Source organism: Phoenix dactylifera, chromosome 8 (genome assembly GCF_051530095.1).
Source record: "Phoenix dactylifera cultivar Ajwa chromosome 8, Ajwa_hap1_PhDact_Kaust_v1.1, whole genome shotgun sequence".
Lineage (NCBI taxonomy): Eukaryota > Viridiplantae > Streptophyta > Magnoliopsida > Arecales > Arecaceae > Phoenix > Phoenix dactylifera.
Window position 1 is genome coordinate 7,411,597 of NC_143197.1, and position 22,628 is coordinate 7,434,224.

Consider the following 22,628-nt stretch of genomic DNA (forward strand, 5'->3'; position numbering starts at 1 on the left):
GAAAGAATAGTCATTACAGATTTACAGTATCCTTTTAAGAAAAATAAATATATTTTTATCTAATAAAAGAGCCATTACCAAATTGCACAAATAGATAAGGTACTATTGTCCAAATTTGGCGTTGCACTGTGTTCGTAGCTTTGTTAGCCAAAAGGCCATCTATTTGATCATCTTCTTGCTCGACATGTGTTGCTCTGAGATTTCTCGGAACTTTCTATGTACATGCTACTATGGCTAAAAGACAAGAGTATGACCTGGTTGCTGGTTTATCCACGAAATTGTGGTGGCGGAATTGCCTTTTAAACCCATATTGCTACTTCCCCATGCATGACCTGCCCATTCAAAGCCTTCCCAACAAAAATATAACAACAAGAATCTTATGCAAAAAATGTTATTTGAGTTTTTTAATTCTATATAAATATTCAAAAATTTTATTTCATCACCACGAGAAAAAACTTTATTTTCTCAGCAACCACTATTCATTTGGAGAAAATTACATCGGATTCATGAGGATCAAACCTCCTGCTGTAATGTTCACATGCTTATCAATAATGACCATAACAGCTATACAATTGAGTGGTTCTACCACAAGCAAACATCATTAGCACAGAAAAGATGGTGAATCTTAGACTTATTATTAACAAAAATTCTTTAGTAACTTAGATATGTAACCTAAAAAATTCACTCAACTAGTACATTGTACTTTGATTGCTCCTTTTGAATTGGCATTATGAGTCGTACTATGCGACGTAGCAAAGTTGGCAGGGCAAAATAGTCAAGTGACTTTTTAAAGTAATTTTGCTGAGTTACCGTGGCAGTGGCACTGCTCTATTATTAAGTATAAGATACCACGAATAGGGCCTAATCACATCTGCTGAGTCCACAATAAAAAATTATAATAGGAAATAAGGTTACTTTGCCTAATACCCCAACGGGTCTAAACCATCAAGCAGGATTACTGTTTCTAAGCAGAGAGAAACTAGTGGCAGTAATACAGCCCCGACCCAGTTAAATCATTTGGTTGGGAAATTTATATACACCAGAATTTTAAAATAGGCTTTATTATTTGTATACAAAAATAAGTTTATTATTATTATTATTTCTTTTTCACACTAAGCTTTAATTATATATGTAATATTTCAAATTAAAAAGGATATATTTTTTGGCTGAGATTTTTGGGTTACTAAATCATTATTGGGTGGGTGTTCGAATTTGCAAGCCATAATTTCGACCAATATCTTCAACGTCGGGTTTTAGATCTTCCACCGGTCAGAGAATCCTTATTACCATCCAAATATTGCAGGGCTAGAACCGTCCTTTTCCCTAGAGACAAAAAAAATTCCAACCCCTCCGGAGGCTTCCTTCGTGTCGCTGCAGCCCGTGAGGCGGTCCTCCATTCCGATGCACAGATTCCCCCAGCCCGCCCGCCGGCCTCCCCCCACACCAAAAACAAAATCCTGATCCTCCCTCTCTCGGCGACTCCTCGCCCGCCTCCATGCTCCGAATCGTGCTGTTCTCCGCGATCCTTGTCTCCTCGGCGATCCGGCTCGGGGACGCCCATGGGGACCACGGCGAGGAGGCGGGGGGGAGCTGCGAGATGAGCCCCAACGTGCGGGTCCTCGCCGAGTACCTCCCCGGAGTCGTCACCATCGACGGCCATGCCGACGACTGGGCCGACATCGACGGGTCCGAGTTCCCTCTGCTGCCCGCCCTCGATCCCGACAAGGATAAAGCCTATGCCGGCGGCCAGATGACCGTTAAGGTTTGAAATTTTCCTTTCTTCCGTCTATTATTTTTAACACGGTTTTTTCGGGGATAGTTTCATACGAGAATTTTTATTTTCCTTTGAAATCGTGTAGTGTTTGAATCCCAATCAAAAAAGGGTTTTTGATTGCTCTTACCAAGGGATTAGTTTATAAGATAGTTTTATAATTGTTGCTGGAAATTGGACCCGGGGGCGATCGTCGGTCGAGGAGGGGGAGCGGCAGGAGAGCGGCTGTCCGTCGGCAAGTGGCGTCCTCCGTTGGGGTGCCTGCAAAAAGCCGGTGGCCGGGTCTTCCGGCGCCGGCCCTCCGACGCTCAAGTCAGAAGGGGGGCAATCTATGTGAGAAGAAGAAAGTGTGTTTATTAGTTTTTTCGTCCCCCTCCTCTGAAAAGCGAAGGTTCCCTTTTATATGGGGGGTCGGTGTACCTGTGGTGTGATTGGACGAGGCCGCTTGTACGGCTCGATATGCCGCTCAGACTGGCGCACGATCAGGTGAATCATTGCATTGATGTTGGAGGCATGGCCGAGATCAGGGACTTATCATCGTTGATTGGACTCTGCTGGGCTGACTTGCCGTGGCGAGTTGCGGATCCGTAGATAACTGGAGCCATGCGCATTAATTGTTGAGTAAGCCGGCGGTATGCATTAATTGTTGAGTAGGCCGGAGACTTTCATCAATTGTTGAGTGATCCAGGGGTTTGCAGAGATCACGCGTAATAAATGCTGGGACAGCGGCAGGGTATGGCCTTTGGCCAGACCTCTGAGGGGTACGGCCGTAGTAGGTGGCTGACGTGGATAAACCTTTGAGGTCGGGAATTCTCCAGGTCGGAGGCTCTGAGGTCGGACGCCGACCTCAGTTGTCCGAGGTCGGCGATCATGCGGCCTTCTAGCGGCGGGGTTACTGTATTACCGGGGGAAAACCGTATTCCCCCAACACTACCCCCCGACTTCCGAGTCCGAGCAGCTTGCAGGCTCGGATGCGGGAAGTAGAAAATGTCCTTGCGGTTATCGAGGTCGGAGAGAATCGCGTCCGCGTCCTTACGTGTCCGGGAGCTTTTATGACGGAGTTTGCGTCCTTTGGTACCTCAAGGTCGCCTTTAGGTGGCGGACTTATGACGGGGTCTGTGCCCTTAGGCATCCCGAGGCGGCTACAACGAGGACAACGCCCCTTGGATCTCCGAAGTCGCTCCGTTCGGAGAACTCATGATGAGGATTCCTGAGCCCAATGAGGCGGCGCCTCGATCTCGTGGTCGAGGCTCCCCTCTTAAATAGGTACGTCGTTTCGTGCCTCAAAGTGAATACGTGGCACGATCCAAGGTCGGGTGTTTCTGTTCTCGTATTGGTGGGACAACGATCAGGGAAAGCGGGGGCTAGATCGACGCTCCACGTGTCCCTGAGGCCTATTAAACGGAGGAAGCGGGAGTGGCGTCCGCTCGTCTTTCAAGATGGTCCGGTTTTTCGGACCCATGATGAGGCCGCGAGATCCGACGGGACGACGCTTCGATTTCGTACTCGATTCATTGCTCTGGATTCAATACAGTGCTTCGACTTCTGAGGCCGACACATGGCGCAATCCGAGCGGGGGGCGGGAACCGAGCCCGCCGATCTGGGCCGTTAGGGGGGCCTATATAAACCCCACGAACCTGCCCTAAAGGTTCTATTTGGTTGCCTTTGTCTTTGCCGTCTCCTTCTTTGCTCCTCTCAACCCAATCTTGCCGACGGTGCCCGGAGCGATTTCCGGCGACTTCCCCGTAGGTCTCTACCCTGTACCAGTTAGGGTTCTTCCCCCTCCTCTTCATTTTCTTTTCCTCCGGCTTGTTCCACTTTCCTGTAGGATGGGTTCTGGTCCAGAGGATGTGGGGTCGAGTCTGTCGGGGGAGGAGTTGGAGTTGATCCGCTCCCGGTTCTTCTTCCAGCCCGGGTTTCGTCTCGAAACCGCAGGGCCGGAAGACAGGGTGACGCGGCCACCCCCAGGTCGGATCGCGATCTATCGCGAGACGCTCTGGGCCGGCTTGCGGTTCCCTGTTCACGAGTTCGTGAGCAACCTGCTGGTAGAGTACCAACTCGTTCCAGCACAGCTTGCTCCGAACTCGTGGAGGACCATAATCGGATTTCTGTCCTTGTGTCTTGGGCACGGGATCCCGATCTCGGTGAGCGATTTCCGCCGGTGTTTTTTATTGAAGAAAAACCCGGCGGATGCGGGGTGGCTATACTTTGCCTTTCGGGGCGGTATGTCACTCTTCCAGGGTGCCCCTTCCTCTATTCATGAGTGGAAGAGGAATTTTTTCTTTCTTGCGTCCGAGGCGCCGTGGGGGTTCGACCCGAGGTGGGGGCACCCGCGGCTGAAGGCCCTCAATAGGCTTTCCGATCCCTCGGGGAGGGAGTCGAGGGTTTTGGACTCTCTGCGGGCTCTCGGGAAGGGGTTCAACCTGACCGAGCTCCTACGAGAGGGCGCCTTGGCAAGCGTGGGCTTAAGTTCGGCGCGCTCCGAGGGTAAGAGTAGTCGCATCGCCTTGTTTTTACTTGTTCTCTCTTTTTCCCTAACGGTGGTCTGATACTTTGGAAAATTTTTGGTTTCAGACATCCCTCACATGCCGACCAGCAGCACGTCTCTTTTCTCCCGATTGAAGAGGCGGGAGGCCGAGGCCGGGGGGGGCAATTCCCCAGCCTCGGAAGAAGTCGAGGTCGGTCGGTGCTTCTACATCGGCCGGGGCGAGGGGCTCGGAGGCGGGGGCCTCTGTATCTGATCAGGGGCGGACGCAGGACGCTGGCGACGCAGGCACAACGGCCCCTCTCTGTCCCGCTCCTGTCGCCCAGCGGGGGAGGCCGACCCCTATTCACCTACGGCGCCCGGGACCGGCGCCGGCCAGAGGCTCTGAGGTCCCCAGCTCGGAGGAGCCGAGCTCTTCGAGGGCCCGGCGAGAGGAGTCGGGCGAGCCGGGATCCCCAATCCTCGAGGGGAGCTCGGCTATCCATGATGCCGACGTTGCACGAGCCGTGTTTCGGCGTGCAATGCTTCCAGCGGACCGGGCCGAGTTTGCCAACATTCCGTTGGAAGAGATCGTCGACGGTACTTACCGTAATACCGCTCGGGTAAGCTACTTTCCTGATTTCCCTTAGGCTGTCGGCGAGCATATTGTAGGTCTTTCAGCTCATAAGCGTTTTCCTCTTTTTCCCTTGCAGCACATTCATGAGGTTGACACCCTGGTATTCATCGCCCAAGGGTGTCAAGAAGAGACTCGGCGAGTTAGCCGGCAGCTGGAGCCGGCTAAGAAAAGAATCGCCGAGCTAGAGGCGGCACTATCCGAGGCCGAGGCGCAGAGGGAGGCCACTGAGGCCGGGCGCCTGGCTATGGTCGAGGTGCTCGAGGAGGAGAGGGCCGCCCATGCGCTGGCGAAGTCGGCCCTGCGCGCCTCTGAGGCGCGTCTGGGGGAGGCCCAGTCCGAGATCGCGGGCCTCAAGTACGAGGGCGGGGTCTTCCGCCTCAAGATCGAGCAGCTCGAGGCCCGTGAGAAGAAGGCGCTCGAGCGGGCCGAGAACGCCGTGGAGCTCTTCAAGGAGTCGGAAGAGTTCCGTGATATGTTGGAGGAGGAGACTGTGGACGGGTTCCTCCGGGTTTCGAAAACTTCCGGAGGCAGATGGCTCGGATCTGCCCCCAATTCGACCTCTCCACGATTCGTCCGAGGATGAGGTTGGGCTGCGGCTCCGACGACGACGTTCCCGATGCCCTCGCGGCCGAGGAGGAGTCCACCGAGGCTGAGGCGGACTCAGCCGCGCTGGCGGCGACGGAGGTTCCCCCTCGCGGAATTACCGAGGCGTCCGCCGAGGTTCCCGCTGCAGACCCCGGGCCCGTGCCTGCCGAAGGCCCCCAGGTCGTCACCATAGACGACCCTGAGGGTGACGCCGATGCTGCTGCCGCCTCTTAGGGCGTAGATTTTCTTTCTTCTTTTTTTTTTTGTAGATGAGGTCGGCCTTCAAGGCTATTGATTGGTCGACCTCTGATTTTGTACTTAGCTTTTTCGGCGTTTCATCATAAATGAAAAGATTTATTTTCACTTCTCCGCGTTTTTTTTTCTCCCTTTGTCTTTTTTGCTTGTAAACGAGGTCGGTACTTTTGCCGACTCTCGACTTTGTATCCGAGCCCTCGGGCTGCTTAATGAAGGCATGTTTTTTGGCCGTGCTTAGCCTTTCTTTCTTCTAACTTGTTTGAGTGTTCGAACTCCGATTACACTAACTAGGGGGGCTCCTAGCTCAAATTTTAGAAAATTTCACCAAGTCTTGTAGCTCGGACCCGAAGATCGCGAGGGTCGCGGAGCTTAGTTCTTAGATTCTAGAGGCGTTGGGTTTGGGCCTCTGACCGCCAAGTGGGGCCGTGCTAGGCCGCTTCTCGACCGTAGGTCTATAAAGAGGGGTTAGCGTCGTCCTCCGAAGGGGAGTATGAGCCACTAACCGAATCACCACTAGGGCTTTCACAGCTATCTCCCTCGGACCCTGCCGAGGTTTAAGTGCACGGGGTCGGAACCCACGGAGAACATTTCGGCCCTTTTGAGCCTGATCAATGCGCCCACGGTCGAGGTTATCTTCATAAATTTATGGGGGCCGAATTAGGCCCCCGTTCACCGACTCGCAAGAGCAATCCGACCTTGGCCAGATTTTAGTCGGAGTTCCGTCGATAATACGTAGATAAATATAACGAGGCAATCATAAAGCAGGATGTACCTCATGCAGCAGGAGTCAAGTGCTTCAGGTCGACTCAGTAGCCTTCTTTGGCTTGTGGTCGACTCAGCTACGTCGAGGCGACGCGACGGTTCTTCCGCGTCGCATTTCTCCCAGGCCGAAGTCGGTAGCTTTGCTTTTCGACTAATTTTTGTGAACGCTCTTTTGTTCAGGGTCCTCCTTCCGGGGACGCCGGTCACAATAGGAGAAATAGTTGCCATCGGAAATCTGTGTGAGCATTGTTTTGTTGTTTCCCACGAACATTTTGGAGATGCTTTGTTGTTAATCACGAGCGTTTCGGGGGGGGGGGGCTGCGAAGGTACTGCCTCGTCGTCCCAAGGTCGAGGGAGCTTGGGACCGGTTCTCGGGGCATTCTGTCTTCAGTCGGAGAGTCGAGCTCAACACCTGAAGCTCGAGCTTGCAGTTGATCCGGTGGTACATCCCGAGGTCGAGGGAGTTTGAGACTCTACGGTCGACTCACGGGGCATCCCGAGCTTTGTCGGGGTATTGTACGCGAGGTCGAGGGGTCTGGGAACGCACTATCGACCTGCGACGCTTTCCGAGGTCGAGGGAGTTTGAGACTCTACGGTCGAACCTCGGGGCATCCCGAACTTTGTCGAGGTGTCGTGCGCAAGGTCGAGGGGTCTGGGAACGCACTGTCGACCTGCGACGCTTCCCGAGGTCGAGGGAGTTTGGGACTCTACGGTCGAACCTCGGGGCATCCCGAACTTTGTCGAGGAATCGTGCGCAAGGTCGAGGGGTCTGGGAACGCACTGTCGACCTGCGACGCTTTCCGAGGTCGAGGGAGTTTGGGACTCTACGGTCGAACCTCGGGGCATCCCGAACTTTGTCGAGGTATTTTGCGTCAGGTCGATGCTCTGTCGTCCTGCGATACTTCCCGAGGTCGAGGGAGTTTGGGACTCTACGGCCGAACCTCGAGGCATCCCGAACTTTGTCGAGGAATCTGAGGATCACAAACGACCCAGCATCAGAGGAGTCATAATTATTGAAAAGAGACAAACCATTATAAGGAGGAGATTTGAATCCATGTTCCTGATTGCCCAGAACCCCTAGGGGTTTCATTGGTAATACATCCGTAGATTCTCGGAGTTCCAGCTTCGTGGAATTAGAGTCCCCTCTAGGGACTTCAATTTGTACGCTCCGGGTCATTGTACTCGGGCGATCTGGTACGGCCCTTCCCAATTTGGGGCGAGCTTTCCTTGCTCGGTCGGTTGAGAAGCCTCGGCTCTCCTGAGCACGAGGTCCCCTACTTTGAAGAGTTTGGGCTTGACTCTGGAGTTGTAGTATTGCGCCGTCTTCTGTTGATATCTTGCCATGCGGACCCGGGCGACCTCTCGGGTCTCTTCAACAAGGTCCAAGTTGTTCCCAAGCCGGGAAGAATTGGTGTCGGGGTCGTAATGCTCCACCCTTGAAGAAGGGAGGCCAATTTCCAGCGGGATGACAGCTTCAGTGCCGTATGCTAGGTTGAAGGGGGTCTCTCCCGTGGGCAGTCGGAACGTAGTCCGGTACGCCCAGAGGACGTTGTATAAGTCCTCGACCCACTGTCCTTTGGACCGATCAAGCCTAGCCTTGAGTCCCTGCAAAATAGTACGGTTAGTTACCTCAGTTTCTCCATTTGTCTGGGGATGGGCAACCGAGGTGAAGCGGTGGTCAATGCCGAGCTCAGAGCAAAATTTTCTGAAGTGGACATTGTCGAACTGCCGACCATTGTCGGATATAAGGATACGGGGTAGTCCGAATCTGCAAATTATGGACTTCCACACGAAGTCCCGCATCTTTTGCTCGGTGATCCGGGCTACAGGTTCGGCTTCGACCCATTTGGTGAAGTAATCGATGGAGACGACCAGGAACTTTCTTTGTCCGGTGGCCAGGGAAAAGGGCCCCAGAATGTCGATCCCCCATTGGGCAAACGGCCAGGGGGCGATGATGGAAGTCAGCAGGGCTGAAGGTCGGCGCTGGATATTAGCGTTCCGTTGACACCGGTCGTACTTCCGGACGAAATCCGTCGCATCTTTCTGGAGCGTGGGCCAGTAATATCCTTGCCGCAGGATCTTATGGGCTAATGCCCGACCCCCCAAGTGATTTCCGCAGATTCCTTCATGGACCTCTCGGAGGGCATAGTCCGCCTCAGAGGGGCGGAGGCATCTGAGAAGAGGAGAAGTAAATGATCGACGATAAAGTCTGTTTTCGTACAAGACATACCGGGGAGCTTGGCGCTTGATTCGACGAGCTTCTGTCTCGTCCTGGGGTAGGGTTCCGTCCTGAAGGTAGCAGACGAACCCGTCGATCCAGCTCGGTTCAAAGTCGATACACATGGTAGGTTCTGGTTCCTCCGTGCTAGGAGCCTGTAGGTACTCGAGCGTTGTCCCCTTGGGAAGCTCGCTCATGCGGGAGGTTGCCAGCTTGGACAGCTGGTCTGCCTTGAAATTCTCCGCTCTGGGAATGTGCTGAATATCAAAAGAGTTCAGAGTAGACGTAAATTCCCGCACCTTTTGGAGATATTTCTGCATGGATGGCTCTTTTGCTTCAAAGTCTCCCTGGATCTGGCTTACCACCAGCTGGGAATCGCTGAAGGCTCTCAGGTCTTCCACTTTCAGTTCTTTCGCCAGCTTGAGCCCGGCGATGAGAGCCTCATACTCAGCCTCGTTGTTCGAGGCCGGAAACTCGAGGCGCAAGGCTTGCTCGGCCACCACCCCGTCTGGACTAGTGAGGATGAGTCCGGCTCCGCTACCCCCCGAAGTTGAAGACCCGTCCGAGTGTAGGACCCATGGTGGCCTTGGTGCTTCCTCCATGGATACGGATGGCAGCTCGGGGTCGTCCGGCAGGGTACACTCTACGATGAAATCGGCGAGTATTTGAGCTTTGATAGCCGGCCTGGGCCGATATTCGAGGTCAAATTCCCCGAGCTCGACCGCCCATTTGGCGATCCTCCCCGCACGATCCGACCTTTGCAATATTTGCTTCATAGGCTGGTCGGTCAGTATAGCTATTGTGTGGGCTTGGAAGTAAGGCCTGAGTCTCCGAGCCGAAATGATGAGAGCGAAGATGGTCTTCTCAAGCTTGGAGTATCGGGTCTCAGCATCTCTGAGAACCCGACTGATGTAGTAGACTGGCTTTTGGAGCTTGTCCTCTTTCCGGACGAGGACTGAGCTCACTGCAACTGGAGAGACGGCCAGATACAAGTAAAGGACTTCATCCCTCTGCGGTTTGGTGAGCAGCGGGGGAGAGGCCAAAAGGCCTCTGAGCTTTTCGAAGGCCTGCTGGCATTCTTCTGACCATTGGAAATCCTTTGGCCGCTTGAGGATCTTGAAGAATGGGAGGCAGCGTTCGGCCGATCGGGAGACGAATCTTCCCAAGGCGGCAACCCGCCCGATAAGCCGCTGCACCTCCTTGACTGTCCTCGGGGGCGTCATTTCTTGCAGCGCTCGGATTTTCTCAGGGTTGGCTTCAATTCCGCGCTGGGTCACTATGAAACCCAGGAACTTGCCCGAGGTGACTCCGAACGCGCACTTCGCTGGGTTGAGCTTCATTCGGTATCTCCTGAGCTTGGAGAATGTTTCGTTGAGGTCAGCTACATGGTGCTCCGCCGCTCGGCTCTTTACCAGCATGTCGTCCACGTAAACTTCCATATTTCGGCCGATCTGGTCTTTAAAAATTTGGCTGACCAGCCTCTGATAGGTGGCTCCAGCGTTCTTTAGGCCGAAGGGCATCACCTTGTAGCAATAGGTGCCCTTGTCGGTGATGAAGGCCGTCTTCTCTTCGTCTTCTGGCGCCATTCGGATTTGATTGTACCCTGAAAAGGCATCCATAAAAGTCAGCAGTTGGTGTCCCGAGGTGGAATCGACGAGTTGGTCGATGCTCGGGAGGGGGAAGCTATCTTTTGGGCAGGCCTTGTTCAGGTCGGTGTAGTCCACGCACATGCGCCATTTTCCGTTGGCCTTCTTTACGAGGACTACGTTGGCGAGCCAGTCTGGGTAGGAGACCTCCCGGATAAAGTCGGCTCCGAGGAGCTTATCCACCTCCTCAGCCGCAGCTCGTTGTCGTTCCGGGGCGGAGCCTCTTTTCTTCTGCTTTACAGGTCTGCTGGTTGGCTTTACCTGGAGTCGGTGGACCATGACCTCAGGGTCAATTTCCGGTACGTCCGCAGGCGACCAGGCGAAGACATCAGCATTGTCCCGTAGGAAGCTAACGAGGTGATCCCTCTCGGAGGCGCCAAGGCCGGAGCCGACCTGCACAGTTAGCTCGGAAAAATTTTCTTGTAGCGGAACTTGAACAAGAAGCTCACCAGGCTCTATTTGCTTCTTCCAAAGGGTGTCCCTCGCATCCAGGGTTTCTATGGGTAGTGAGGGGCCTGTTGGCTGAATCGGCGCCTCGGTCGGTTGCCTTACTCTGTGGGCCGCCATGTAGCACTGCTTGGCAACCAACTGGTCCCCGCGAACCTCGCCTACTCCTCGGCCGGTGGGGAACCGCACGAGCAGATGGCGGGTTGAAACCACGGCCCGAAGGGTATTTAGCCCTGGCCGCCCAAGGATGGCGTTGTAGACTGAGGGCAGACGGACCACAAGGAAGTCCGTTCTCACAGTGCTCTCCTGGGGAGCGAGGCCAGCTGTAACAAGGAAGCTGGCCTCACCTTCGACCGGGACCGAATCTCCGGTGAACCCAACCAGTGGGGCATTAATCTTCCGGAGATGTCCTTCTGGCAACCCCATTTTTTGGTAGGCATGATAGTACAAAACGTTAGCTGAGCTTCCATTGTCAACTAGGACACGTTTTACATCAAACCTATTTACAACCATAGAGATGACCACAGCGTCATCGTGAGGGGTCTCGACCCCTTCCAAGTCCTCGTCCGAGAACGAGATGACTTCATCAGTACGCGGGCGCTTTAGGGGTGCTCCCTGGGCTGTTGCTCCTGCCGAGACCCCTCTGATCATATTGATGGTGCCGGCGATGGGCCCGTTGTCGTCCGGGTTTTCGGATGGCGTGGCGTTTTCCGCCGGCCTCTTTTCCTCGCGCCGGTTTCTCACGAACCGGTTGAGTATTCCCCGGCGAATGAGCGCCTCTATCTCGTCCCGGAGTTGGAAGCAATCCTCCGTGTCGTGCCCACGGTCTCGATGGAAGCGGCAATACTTCCTGGGATTGCAGGGAACTCCCGTATCCCTCATAGGAGGCGGGGGTCGGAAGAAATCCCGACCCTCGATTTCCATCAGGATCTCGGCCCGGGGGGCATTGACAGGTGTGTAGTTCTCGTACCTCCCTGGGTACGTCCGAGGCCGTGGTGGAGATCTTGGTCGAGGTGGGGTCCTCCGCCGAGCTCGCCCCTGCTGCCGAGGAGGGCTCCTCAGCCGAGGGAGGTTCTTCTCTCGACGGGGGGATCGGCTTCTTTGTCGGCCGCGCTCCTCGCGGCGTTTCTTCTGTTTCCTCGAGGCGGGCTCAATCGCGCCCCGCCTGGAGGCAACTGCCTCCTCGGCCTTGGCATACTTTCGGGCTCGGGCCAGCATTTCGGTGAAGTCGGCCGGAAAGCTCTTCTCAATGGAGAAGAGGAATCGGTAGGAGCGAACCCCGGTCTTCAGAGCCGACATGGCTATCGACTGGTCTAGCTCGCGAACTTCCCACGTGGCGGCGGTAAAGCGGTCCAGATACTCCTTGAGGGATTCCCCCTCCTTCTGTTTGATGTCCAGAAGGGAGTCTGACGTCCGTTGTTGGCGCCGGCTGGCGGCAAAATTGGTGGCGAACTGCCTGCCGAGTTGCTCAAAGGAGGATACCGTATTCGGCTTTAGTCCAGAAAACCAAAGCCGGGCGGTCCCTCGAAGAGTCGCTGGGAAGGCCTTGCAAAGTACAGCTTCCGAGGATCTTTGCAGAGCCATGAGGGCTCGGTAGCTCTCCAAATGGTCGAGAGGGTCGGTCATTCCGTTATAGGGCTCCACCTGAGGCATTTTGAACCTCGTTGGGACCGGCTCATCCTCGATCTGGCAGGAAAAGGGGGATTTGGTAGTGAACTCAAAGTCTCCCTCCTGCCTTGCCTTCCTACTGTGGAGCGCTGCGATCTGGCGCTCCAAATGCTCAACTTTTCTGTCGAGCTCCCCAACCCGTGGGATTGTCGTCGTGGTCTGCTCCGGCTCGCGGTGGTCTGGGGCTGACTCAGCCTCAGAGGGTTGGGGTCTTCTATTGAGATCTCCCCCCGGTAGCTCTCTCTGGGGGGAAGTCCGCTCCTCGTCGTTGGCTCTGGAAGAGCCGTGGAGATTCTGGCCTAGGGGAATTGGGCCGTTAGGAGGAAACTCCGGCAGGGCCTGGGCCTGCGGGGGGTGTGTTGGTAAAGCCTCCTCGCGCCGCAGGCCTTGAACGGCGGCGGCCAGGACCTGAACTTGCTGCATCAAAGCATTGAATTGCTCCGGCTGAACCTGGGGAACCGGGTCAGCCGGAGTAGGTGGATTCTGGACGGAATGTCCAGGACTCTGTGGGAGGCGCCGGGAGGTATTGGAGGCTTCCTTGCTTCTCAACTTCATGATCGCTACTCGGGCCCTTCCTCTAGCGCCAACTGTTGCTGGAAATTGGACCCGGGGGCGATCGTCGGTCGAGGAGGGGGAGCGGCAGGAGAGCGGCTGTCCGTCGGCGAGTGGCGTCCTCCGTTGGGGTGCCTGCAAAAAGCCGGTGGCCGGGTCTTCCGGCGCTGGCCCTCCGACGCTCAAGTCAGAAGGGGGGCAATCTATGTGAGAAGAAGAAAGTGTGTTTATTAGTTTTTTCGTCCCCCTCCTCTGAAAAGCGAAGGTTCCCTTTTATAGGGGGGGTCGGTGTACCTGTGGTGTGATTGGACGAGGCCGCTTGTACGGCTCGATATGCCGCTCAGACTGGCGCACGATCAGGTGAATCATTGCATTGATGTTGGAGGCATGGCCGAGATCAGGGACTTATCATCGTTGATTGGACTCTGCTGGGCTGATTTGCCGTGGCAAGTTGCGGGTCCGTAGATAACTGGAGCCATGCGCATTAATTGTTGAGTAAGCCGGCGGTATGCATTAATTGTTGTGTAGGCCGGAGACTTTCATCAATTGTTGAGTAATCCAGGGGTTTGCAGAGATCACGCGTAATAAATGCTGGGACAGCGGCAGGGTATGGCCTTTGGCCAGACCTCTGAGGGGTACGGCCGTAGTAGGTGGCTGACGTGGATAAACCTTTGAGGTCGGGAATTCTCCAGGTCGGAGGCTCTGAGGTTGGACGCCGACCTCAGTTGTCCGAGGTCGGCGATCATGCGGCCTTCTAGCGGCGGGGTTACTGTATTACCGGGGGAAAACCGTATTCCCCCAACAATAATATTTGTAGTTTTTCGAAATCACGGTTATCATCTGATCTATAAATAATAGGAAGTCCTTATGCACTGCCATTGTTTTCCCTAGATTAGGAGTGACTAAAATAATCTCATATATTTTTCCTTATTGTAGTTTGATAGTGAGATTTTCACAAATGGTTTCTTTAAGCATGCAGGCAGGTCTCATATGAAGCAAGTTAATCGACTTTTTCTCATAAAAATTCTAGTTATTTTTAGTAGTCAACTGTTTTGATATAAAATGGTAGAAAATAAATGTTTTGGAGGCATTTTTGGGTTTCTGTTATCTTTTCATTTGGATGCGTACAGGTTATGGGACTAAAGGAGTAGAAGAGACATACGTACTGACTATAAATATAATTGTGTGTAGCATGGTACTGACTATGTGGTTGTTAAACATAGAAAGGTTAAAAATTGGATGGAAGAAAAAGAATATGGCATTGATTAATCACAATGTAAAAATTACTTGACAATGAGATGTTGCTTCAGGAATATTATTGCAAGCATAAATAGTTGCAATTGTCAAAGTATGAATTTGTTAAGTTGTTGAATCCTTTGGATCCACTTGTAAAGTAGATCCACGAATTCCTTAATTGTTTATGTTGAGGACTTTGGGCTAGACTTGATTGTGAAAGAGAAAGAGCTATACAATACCAAATCTCTGGTGTCAACACGACCATTGCCCCCAATTTGAGAATTTTATGTCTTTTGCTTACACCGAGACGTGAGAAAGCTTTTGCTTACACCGAGACTTCTGAGAGTTTGCATTGATAGTACAGAAGGAGGGTAGGAGTGAGGGATAAGTATTAAAAAATCTAAACAAATTTTAAGTGATTTGACCATCTGGGACTAACCTAACTAATAATGATCCCTAACAAGGTTCACCAAACTGATATCGTGTCTTATACTAGTCGGCTACCGGTACGGTACTATACGGGTATGTGCCATGCCATGCTGGAGTGTATCGGACAAGGAGAAGGAGGGGGAGAGGGAGAAGGAGAGGTTGGGGGGAGAGAGAGCGGGGGAGGGAGAACCTTAATCCTAACCCTAGAAGGTTGGAGAGAAGAAGGGGAGAAAGAGGGATGGGGAGAGGGGGAAGATGGAGAGAGAGAGAGATAGAGAGTCGTATTTGGAAATCTCTGCCGGAAAAGTGCCAGCGACAACTAGAGATGGAAGCGGCGGATGAGGCCAACTGCGACTGTCAAGCCGTGGGAGATGGAATGAAGAAGGAGAGTCTTCCGATTGGAGACGAGGGTTTCAATGGGAATGAAGGAGGGCTAGCATGGGAGAGGAGTGGGCTTCTAATGCACGGGAGGAGGCATCCAAGAAGGAGGGAGAGCTAGAGGGAAATCAAGCGAGGTGTGATCGAGCGAGGGGACCGCTGGGGAGGGGAGGCTCAGGATTTTATTAAGCACTGAACCATTTGGATCGTTCGAACCTTTTGGACCGCTCGAACCTTTCTGGTTCTTGACCGGTTTGGTTCAGTATGGCCCGAAATGTTGATTCCTATTCTTTCACTTTGGAAAAGAAAAAAAAGCTGCTTTGCATAAAATCTAAAGGTAAAAAGACCCATCAATAACATGCAATGGAAATGCTATAGAAAATCCTGCCCTAGCTTTTGACAACCGAACTTCTGGTTTTTGACTCATAACCACATTAGATATGAGGGATTTCTCTTAAGCGTCCTTAGGTCTCATTAAATTTGGAGGACATGCTTCTACAACAAATAATTGGATTAACACTGAACTATTTATGGTGATCTTTTGTGGGATGACAATAGCAAAAAATATATATATATATTGTCGTCTTGTACAAGAAAACATGCTAAATCCTGGCGACCTGGCCCTTGTAATGATATATGGGGAAAATGATGGATTGTGGAACTCTTCCTCTCATGTCTGATTGTTTGATGTTTTTTTTTTTCTCAATCTATTTGGTGTAGAATAGGAGTTTCATGTGAAAATGAACTTTTCTTGTGTTATACCAAGTGGAATAGACTTGGATCATTTGATTAAATATTTTGACAAAGTATTTTTTAGGGAATATAAGGAGAATAATAGCATTGAATAGTTGACAATTAATGATTTTGATTGCTTAGTAACTAATGCAGTTGTTGAATTTCATCCTTTTTTAGGGTGTTACAATGTTTGAGTTTCCTTCTGATGTCCAACACCATGCTTTGACTTGTTGAATCCTAAGTAGTTGTTTCTAGATGCTTTTTGAGTTTCTAATTTCTAATCTAGCAGGTTACATTTTTTTTTTTTTGTGTTTTTGAATTGAGTTAGTATTTGTCTGATCAAGACTTTGCATGAATTATTTGTTAATTCTGTTAACCTTAAACTAGTAAACTAAGGTTCACAATCTCTGTGCCGGATCCTGTATTGGTACCGTGTTAGTACAATATCGGTATTTTCTATACAATCTCGCAGAGATCTCCATTCATATCCAGTCAGGTCTAGGTCGGATAATTGGGGTCCTACATCGATGATCTGAGTTGCTGAATATGATCTATTACATCTAAACTGCTCACATATATAAAATTATGTGATTTGAAGACTCCTGGTCTGTGCATCGAATTGTCAGAAAAATATGTTGTTATTTCATATTATTTAATCTATCCAATTTTTTGACCACTTGATGCTAAGGGTCTCCATTTCATTTGATTTTTAATGTATAAGCATAGTAGATTACATCCAATAACTCAGATCATTGGTATGAGACCCCATCATGTGATCTAGACCAGACTAGACCTGAGTGGAGATCCACTCAAGGTGCAGCCAAGTCTCTCTCTCTCTCTCTCTCTCTCTCTCTCTCTCTCTCTCTCTTATATATATATATATATATATATATATGGTTTATTTATGCGAAGTGTCCAAAACTTCAAATCACTAGTAATGCTTCTATGAGGACCCATTTAGTCTTTTAAGTTCATTGTAAAATGGCATTCATGTGCTTCCATATTGGTATGTATTTATATATTTGCATGTTTCCCCATGTTTTGGTGGTGGATATGAATTAATTATAGATGACTCTTCTTTTGGAATTGATGTTGTTGCTTATCAATGGATTTGCAGGCTGTGCATGATGGTAGTAATGTTTTTTTCATGCTACAAGTTGATGGGGAGTTTGCATACTCAAAGGGGTAAGCATTTGTTTTTTTTTTTGTATATCTATTTTTTAATTTCTAGCATATAAGTTCATTTTCCAATTTAGTTGAGATTTAGTGTAATTTATTTAAAATTCATAATGTAAGATTTGTTTGCTTCCCATTCTTCTTTTCTTCTGTGATTTTCTTGTCATTCCGTTCAGCAAAAAAGTTGTGTACTGTTTGTCTTTAATGTAATCAGGCTCAAATTTGTTATCTGTCAATATACTTCCCTTGTGTGCCTATTATGATCTTGGTTTTAATTCTTATTCTTTCTTTTTCAACATTATTCAATTCAGGTAGGCATGTTTTATTTTATTGCTATATTTTCAATTTATTGTGCTTTTTGGTCGACATTCATCCATAACCTAACCAATGAATTGTGTCCCTTCTATTGTACTCTGCTTTACAAATCCTGCCTCTCAGTTCATTTCAAATGAAGAGACATATCCTTATCCATGGTAATCTATCATAGTTACCTTTCCACTAAAGTCTTCTTGCTCTTCCTTCTTAACTTTGAATTGCTCAAGATCTCTTTTGCTAGGCCCCACTTATTGGTTTATTTATCTTATTTGATTTCCCTTCACTATATCCTGTATAAGTACTACTCTAAGCTTCATTTCTTTTATCCAGTTCTAGATTTGTTGTGTTACCTGTTATGTTATAGCCTGAATTTGTATTACATAATTGTGCATACTCTAATCCATGGAACAAAACTGGCCTTGTCGTTATCACGCGCAGTTACTTGCTAAGTCCAATGGGCATACAATGAAATCTGAGAAGTGCAGCTCCTTTTTGTCCATCCAATATATGGGAAGTTAGGCCTGCTTTATTGTGCTCATATCTTACTGTTTTTTCTGGTAAAATACAGTGAAAACACAAAATGTCCCTCCGTTGCTCTCATGTTTCAAGTTGGGGAGAACGCCTCATATCATAATGTAAGTGTTTCTGGTTCCCCTTGCTTATTTATTCATATGTGCTTACACATATTTTAGGTACTTGTGTTAGATATCTCTTGCTAAGTCTAATTCCTGTATGGTCCTACTTTAACTGTCACCCATTAATGAAAACATTCTTTTTTTCTAGATGGGAGGGTGTGTAGACATGCCTGGTACATGCACCAATAAAAGCTGCCGCGGCCATGAAGTGGACATTATGCATTTTTCAATTGGAAATGCCATTCCTGGACGGTTATATGGCGGCAATCTTATAGACAATAATGATGGAAATGGAAATGATAGGTATATCGCTGTTCTTTCTTGTTGTAGTTTAGCTGACTCCTTTGACTCTTCAATATCGGTTTAAAGTTTTGAGCCCCTAAATGTTTTTGACAGGTTTGGTCATCTGGTTGATGTATATGCATGGAACCCACATTGTCGATACCTTGATGGAAAGGGTCCAGGTAATCCTACATTTTAGAATGGGGATACATATTTAAGAAAGCTAGTCAGCACATGGTCACATATTGTCGATTCATTTGTTTAAAATTGTTGTACTTTCATGTTGATTCCCATGATATCATGTCTTTTATGCATTTTAAGATGATGAGCTGCCAAGATAACATTCTTTTCTTTTTGTATCCATCTAGAAAGGATATTTAAGTAGCTTGCCGTGTCTCTTTCTTGTGCTTGCTCTTTTTGTGTCTTCTCTTTATTTTGTCTATTATATGTTTCTGATTTGCTCTTATCTTTATCTTTAGTAGCTCTGTTTGTTGGAGTTACTTTCTTGGGACTGTAGTGTATTTCGCCTTGCTTGTTTTTTAAGAAATTTGTTTTTACTCACTTACCCATGCTTCCTTTCCAATCAATTTGAACATTCCATTGAAATATGCGGAAAAATTGGGTAATTTGTCCTCACAATTCTCAGGAAATGGCTCAAATGCTCAAAACGATTGGCACGGCGCTTGGTGGCACAGTAGCCTAACATTTCATTCAGGTGTGCTTCCTCTACTAATTAACGACTTTCTTTTATCTGGTAATGTTAGAATAAGATTACACATATAACACTTTCCATTGAAGTATCCTGGTGATATATCAGTTCCTGCAGTGATGCAACTTTCTATCTTGATTTATTGTTCTGTTATCTGGTGATAGCAATTAAATTTCATTTTTTGACGCAATTCATGAATAGTATAAAATTGAAAATGCAAACGTTGGATTATGAGAGGTTACTATTAAGGATCACCTAGGCTATACTTAAGATATCCATGTTCTTATGCAACTTTTGTGTTATTATCTTTTTTTCCAGAAGTTTTCACCTAGAAATAGCAAGGGATTTATTTCCTCTATTTATAGGCAGTAAAAGGGGTGTGTTTCTAAACCACAGAAGAACAAATGCAGTAAAAGATAAAAGGCGATGGAGAAGTCACATTGCTCTTTTTAATTATAAAAGAAACCTTGAAGGATCGTATGTTGGAGTCACATCATTAAGTTGGTTTGGGTTCGCATTAACCCATCTAGTGCAGTCTTCTTTATGTAGGATGAAGTAAAAGAAATCTTTTAGGAAGCATGCTATTTATTTGAAGTACAAAAAATAAATAAATAAATTCCTTTCAGAGCTGAGACCTTGGAATTTGTAGAGTCTCAAAGAGTTAAACCAAAAACTTTCTAATCATTCATTTGAACACATTTTTTTCCTAATCTAATCAACCGTCTAAATCTTATCCTTTAGAGGAAAGGACAATATCATACTAATTGTGATCACATATTTAAGGCCAACAGTCACTAACAAAATTGTCCAGTCTATATGGGTTAAGGCACTGGGCTTTATGGCTTAATGTAAGCCTTGAAACCAAAAGCTAACTACTGCACGTCTTTGATTGATTTATATTCTGAAAGTTGCATCCTTATAGAGTCAAGTTTTTTGCCGTGGAAATTTGGAACCATATTTTAAATTAATGAAGCCCTGGCAACTCATAGATATAAGGACTTTATTTCTTTTTAACTCAAACTAAAATGAGAGAAAACAACTAAAAAAAATGCACGCTATTGTTGCAAATATGTGAGCTTGATACCTGCAATAAAAAATTCTGAAAACCATTTAAGACTAGCGCATGTATCAGTCTCTTTATGATATATAAAGTAAACCAGATGGAAGGCCGTATATATTCTCTCCATTTTCTATTGAATCAGGTAATTTGAATAATAGGTTTTGAAAATGCTATTAAGAAAACATAAATATGAAGGGTGAAATTCTAAAGATCTGTGTGATAGAATATTGAATGCTTCCCAGAAAAGAAAGCGAAATCTAACTTACATATCAATAGATGATTTTCATTTGTGAAGATTCGCATGGAGTTACTATTTTTTCTGCCAAATGATTTCTAGTGCTTTTACACTGCAAACAAATAATCAAAATGCAAGTTTCGGAAACTTTAGGTTAGAGGGAAGGATGCCATAGTTTCAGTGAGGATTCTGGTGGATGGAGTGAGAAAGGATGCTGTAGTTTCAGTGAGGATCAAACTACATGTTTTCTGCCATAGAGTATCGCTATTGGATTTTTTTGAAAATCCCTTAGGTTTACTTTGCCCAAAGAGATAGGACTTAATCCATTATTAATAGTTCGTCAGTGGAAACCAATTGATGACATATGCATTTGTTAATGTCCAGTTTTGTTGTATATGAAAGCTGGGTTTGATTGCATACCATCCAAAATTGCTCATATCCTCCCAGCTAATTGTTCTGTGGGAGGTTACCCAAGGCACAGTTGCTTTGTCCTCTTGTTGCATCTAGAATATCTTTCTTTAGGATATTATTTTATAATTGTATTTCATCAGTTTATTGTGTAGAAATATGACAACCATTTACAAGTACAAATACCACCTTATCAAGATGAGAAAGCAGAATGGATGTCTTGAAAGTTTCTCTTTATGGAGCAAAATTGGCACCTGCGACTGACTATCAATTACTGTGTAATATTTTAAGATCTAACTCAGGTTTCATCTTATTGTTTCTCTATAACCAATGCTTAAATAGCGATTTCTTTCCCCTTGCTCTCAAATTCTTAGTTCATAGCTGCTAAAGCATAAATTTTGTCCATAGAAGTTTGGAGAAATCCTTCTCAACAACTCAGACATCTAACCCGTACAGCATTTTTCTAAGAGGGTGGACTTGATGCAATAGTCTTTGTCACTTTTGTAATTTGTATTACTATTCACATATTATCTTCTTGTACCTTTAAACTTGGTACTAATTTTTTTCCAGAATTACTGTTACACTAATTCTTATATTATATTGGCTGCTCTATCTTTATCCTTTCTTTATGACTTCCCCCTGACAGGCTATTTGGAAGAAGACAGCCCTTATGCAAGAAGTGATCAGAAGGGCACCTACATTTTTGAGTTCTCAAGACCGTTGAGGACAATGGATCGTTTCCAACAGGTATACCTCTATACTTTTGATTCACTTTCCTTTATTGCTTGATATTTTGGGCTGATACAAATTGCTGCCTATGAACAAAACATTATAATACGTCCACCGACCTTGAAATGCAGGATGTTCAGTTTACAATCAGTCAGGCCAGCAAGATGGCTGTTGCTTTCTGGTACCCAACACCTGGGAATCCATGGAGTGGGTCACAACACTATTCAGCTAGTTGCAACTGGCTGCCTGTAGATATTGCATCACCTAATGGACCATCTGTTTCCCGGGTAAGATCGAGCAGCTCATGGGATGCTGCCACTGCCTTCGCATTGCTCCTCTCTGTGGTCTCCTTCTGCATGTCTGTTTTCATTGGATACTGGGTTTCCAAAACCAAGGCTGTTCCTTTCACACCAATTGATCATCTTTAATGAGCATCATGCAATGGATTATTTGTTTCTGGGGTAAGATCAAGGAGCTCAACGAATGCTGCATATGCCTTCAACTTGCTCCTCACTGTGGTCTCCTGCCTCTGTTTTCATGGGATACTGGGTTTCTAAAAACAAGGCTGAGCGACAACAATCCATCATCTATACTGAGTGTGAAGAACCACATGCTTCTGCTGTATGCCTGTATCTTTTTATGTTCTAGTATTTAATGAGAGTTTCAATGCTGATCTGGAGGTGAATTAATTTACTGAGTCACACATTCTTTCATTTATTTTCTTGTTGACATTGCCATAAGAACTTTTTCCAGTGACGTTGTGTTGTGTGGTTTGCTTTCTCTTTTTAAATGATGTCTAGATTTGAAAAACTCGACCTTGGAGTATAGAGACTGATGGGGCAGTTGTCCTTGTGTGGTTAGTTGACTTATGATTAGAGATATGAATGGATAATGCTATTTTGAATTGATAGGGCAGATGAAAATAGAATGTGAATTTGTATGGTTTTTATAAATTGAAGTTCTGAGTCTGCAATATATATGTGCAGATGAATGGAATAAATCCACTGAAAAGTATAGATTTAGCATTTCTCGTCATAGTAAAATGATTCAAATTTTACAGGCTCTCTTCTGTGCACATAATATCTGTCTTGACTTTACTGATTAAAATATTGGTTTGGGATGGAGATTTGCTAGATACTTTCCTACCTTTTGGCCCCAGACTGACATGTCTAGTTAGAGCTGGATGTTGGGAGATTTCACATCTCCTTAGATTAAATTTGTGTATGCTTTACTATTGTTGATGCTTGGTTTGTTGTCGGCAGGTAGGAATTTCCATGTGGTTCTTGTAACTCAGTT

General features: G+C 47.5%; 1 protein-coding gene across 1 annotated transcript; it reads left to right on the plus strand.

Moving 5' to 3' along the window:
- The first annotated feature begins 1,214 nt into the window (after window positions 1–1,214).
- LOC103700994 (heme binding protein) lies at window positions 1,215–22,240 on the plus strand. Its single transcript, XM_088702639.2, has 8 exons — window positions 1,215–1,762; window positions 16,901–16,968; window positions 17,843–17,909; window positions 18,058–18,212; window positions 18,306–18,373; window positions 18,838–18,906; window positions 21,250–21,350; window positions 21,464–22,240. The coding sequence occupies exons 1-8, from the start codon at window positions 1,496–1,498 to the stop codon at window positions 21,758–21,760; spliced, it is 1,092 nt and encodes a 363-aa protein (XP_088558765.2). The 5' UTR covers window positions 1,215–1,495; the 3' UTR covers window positions 21,761–22,240.
- Window positions 22,241–22,628: the final 388 nt, after the last annotated feature.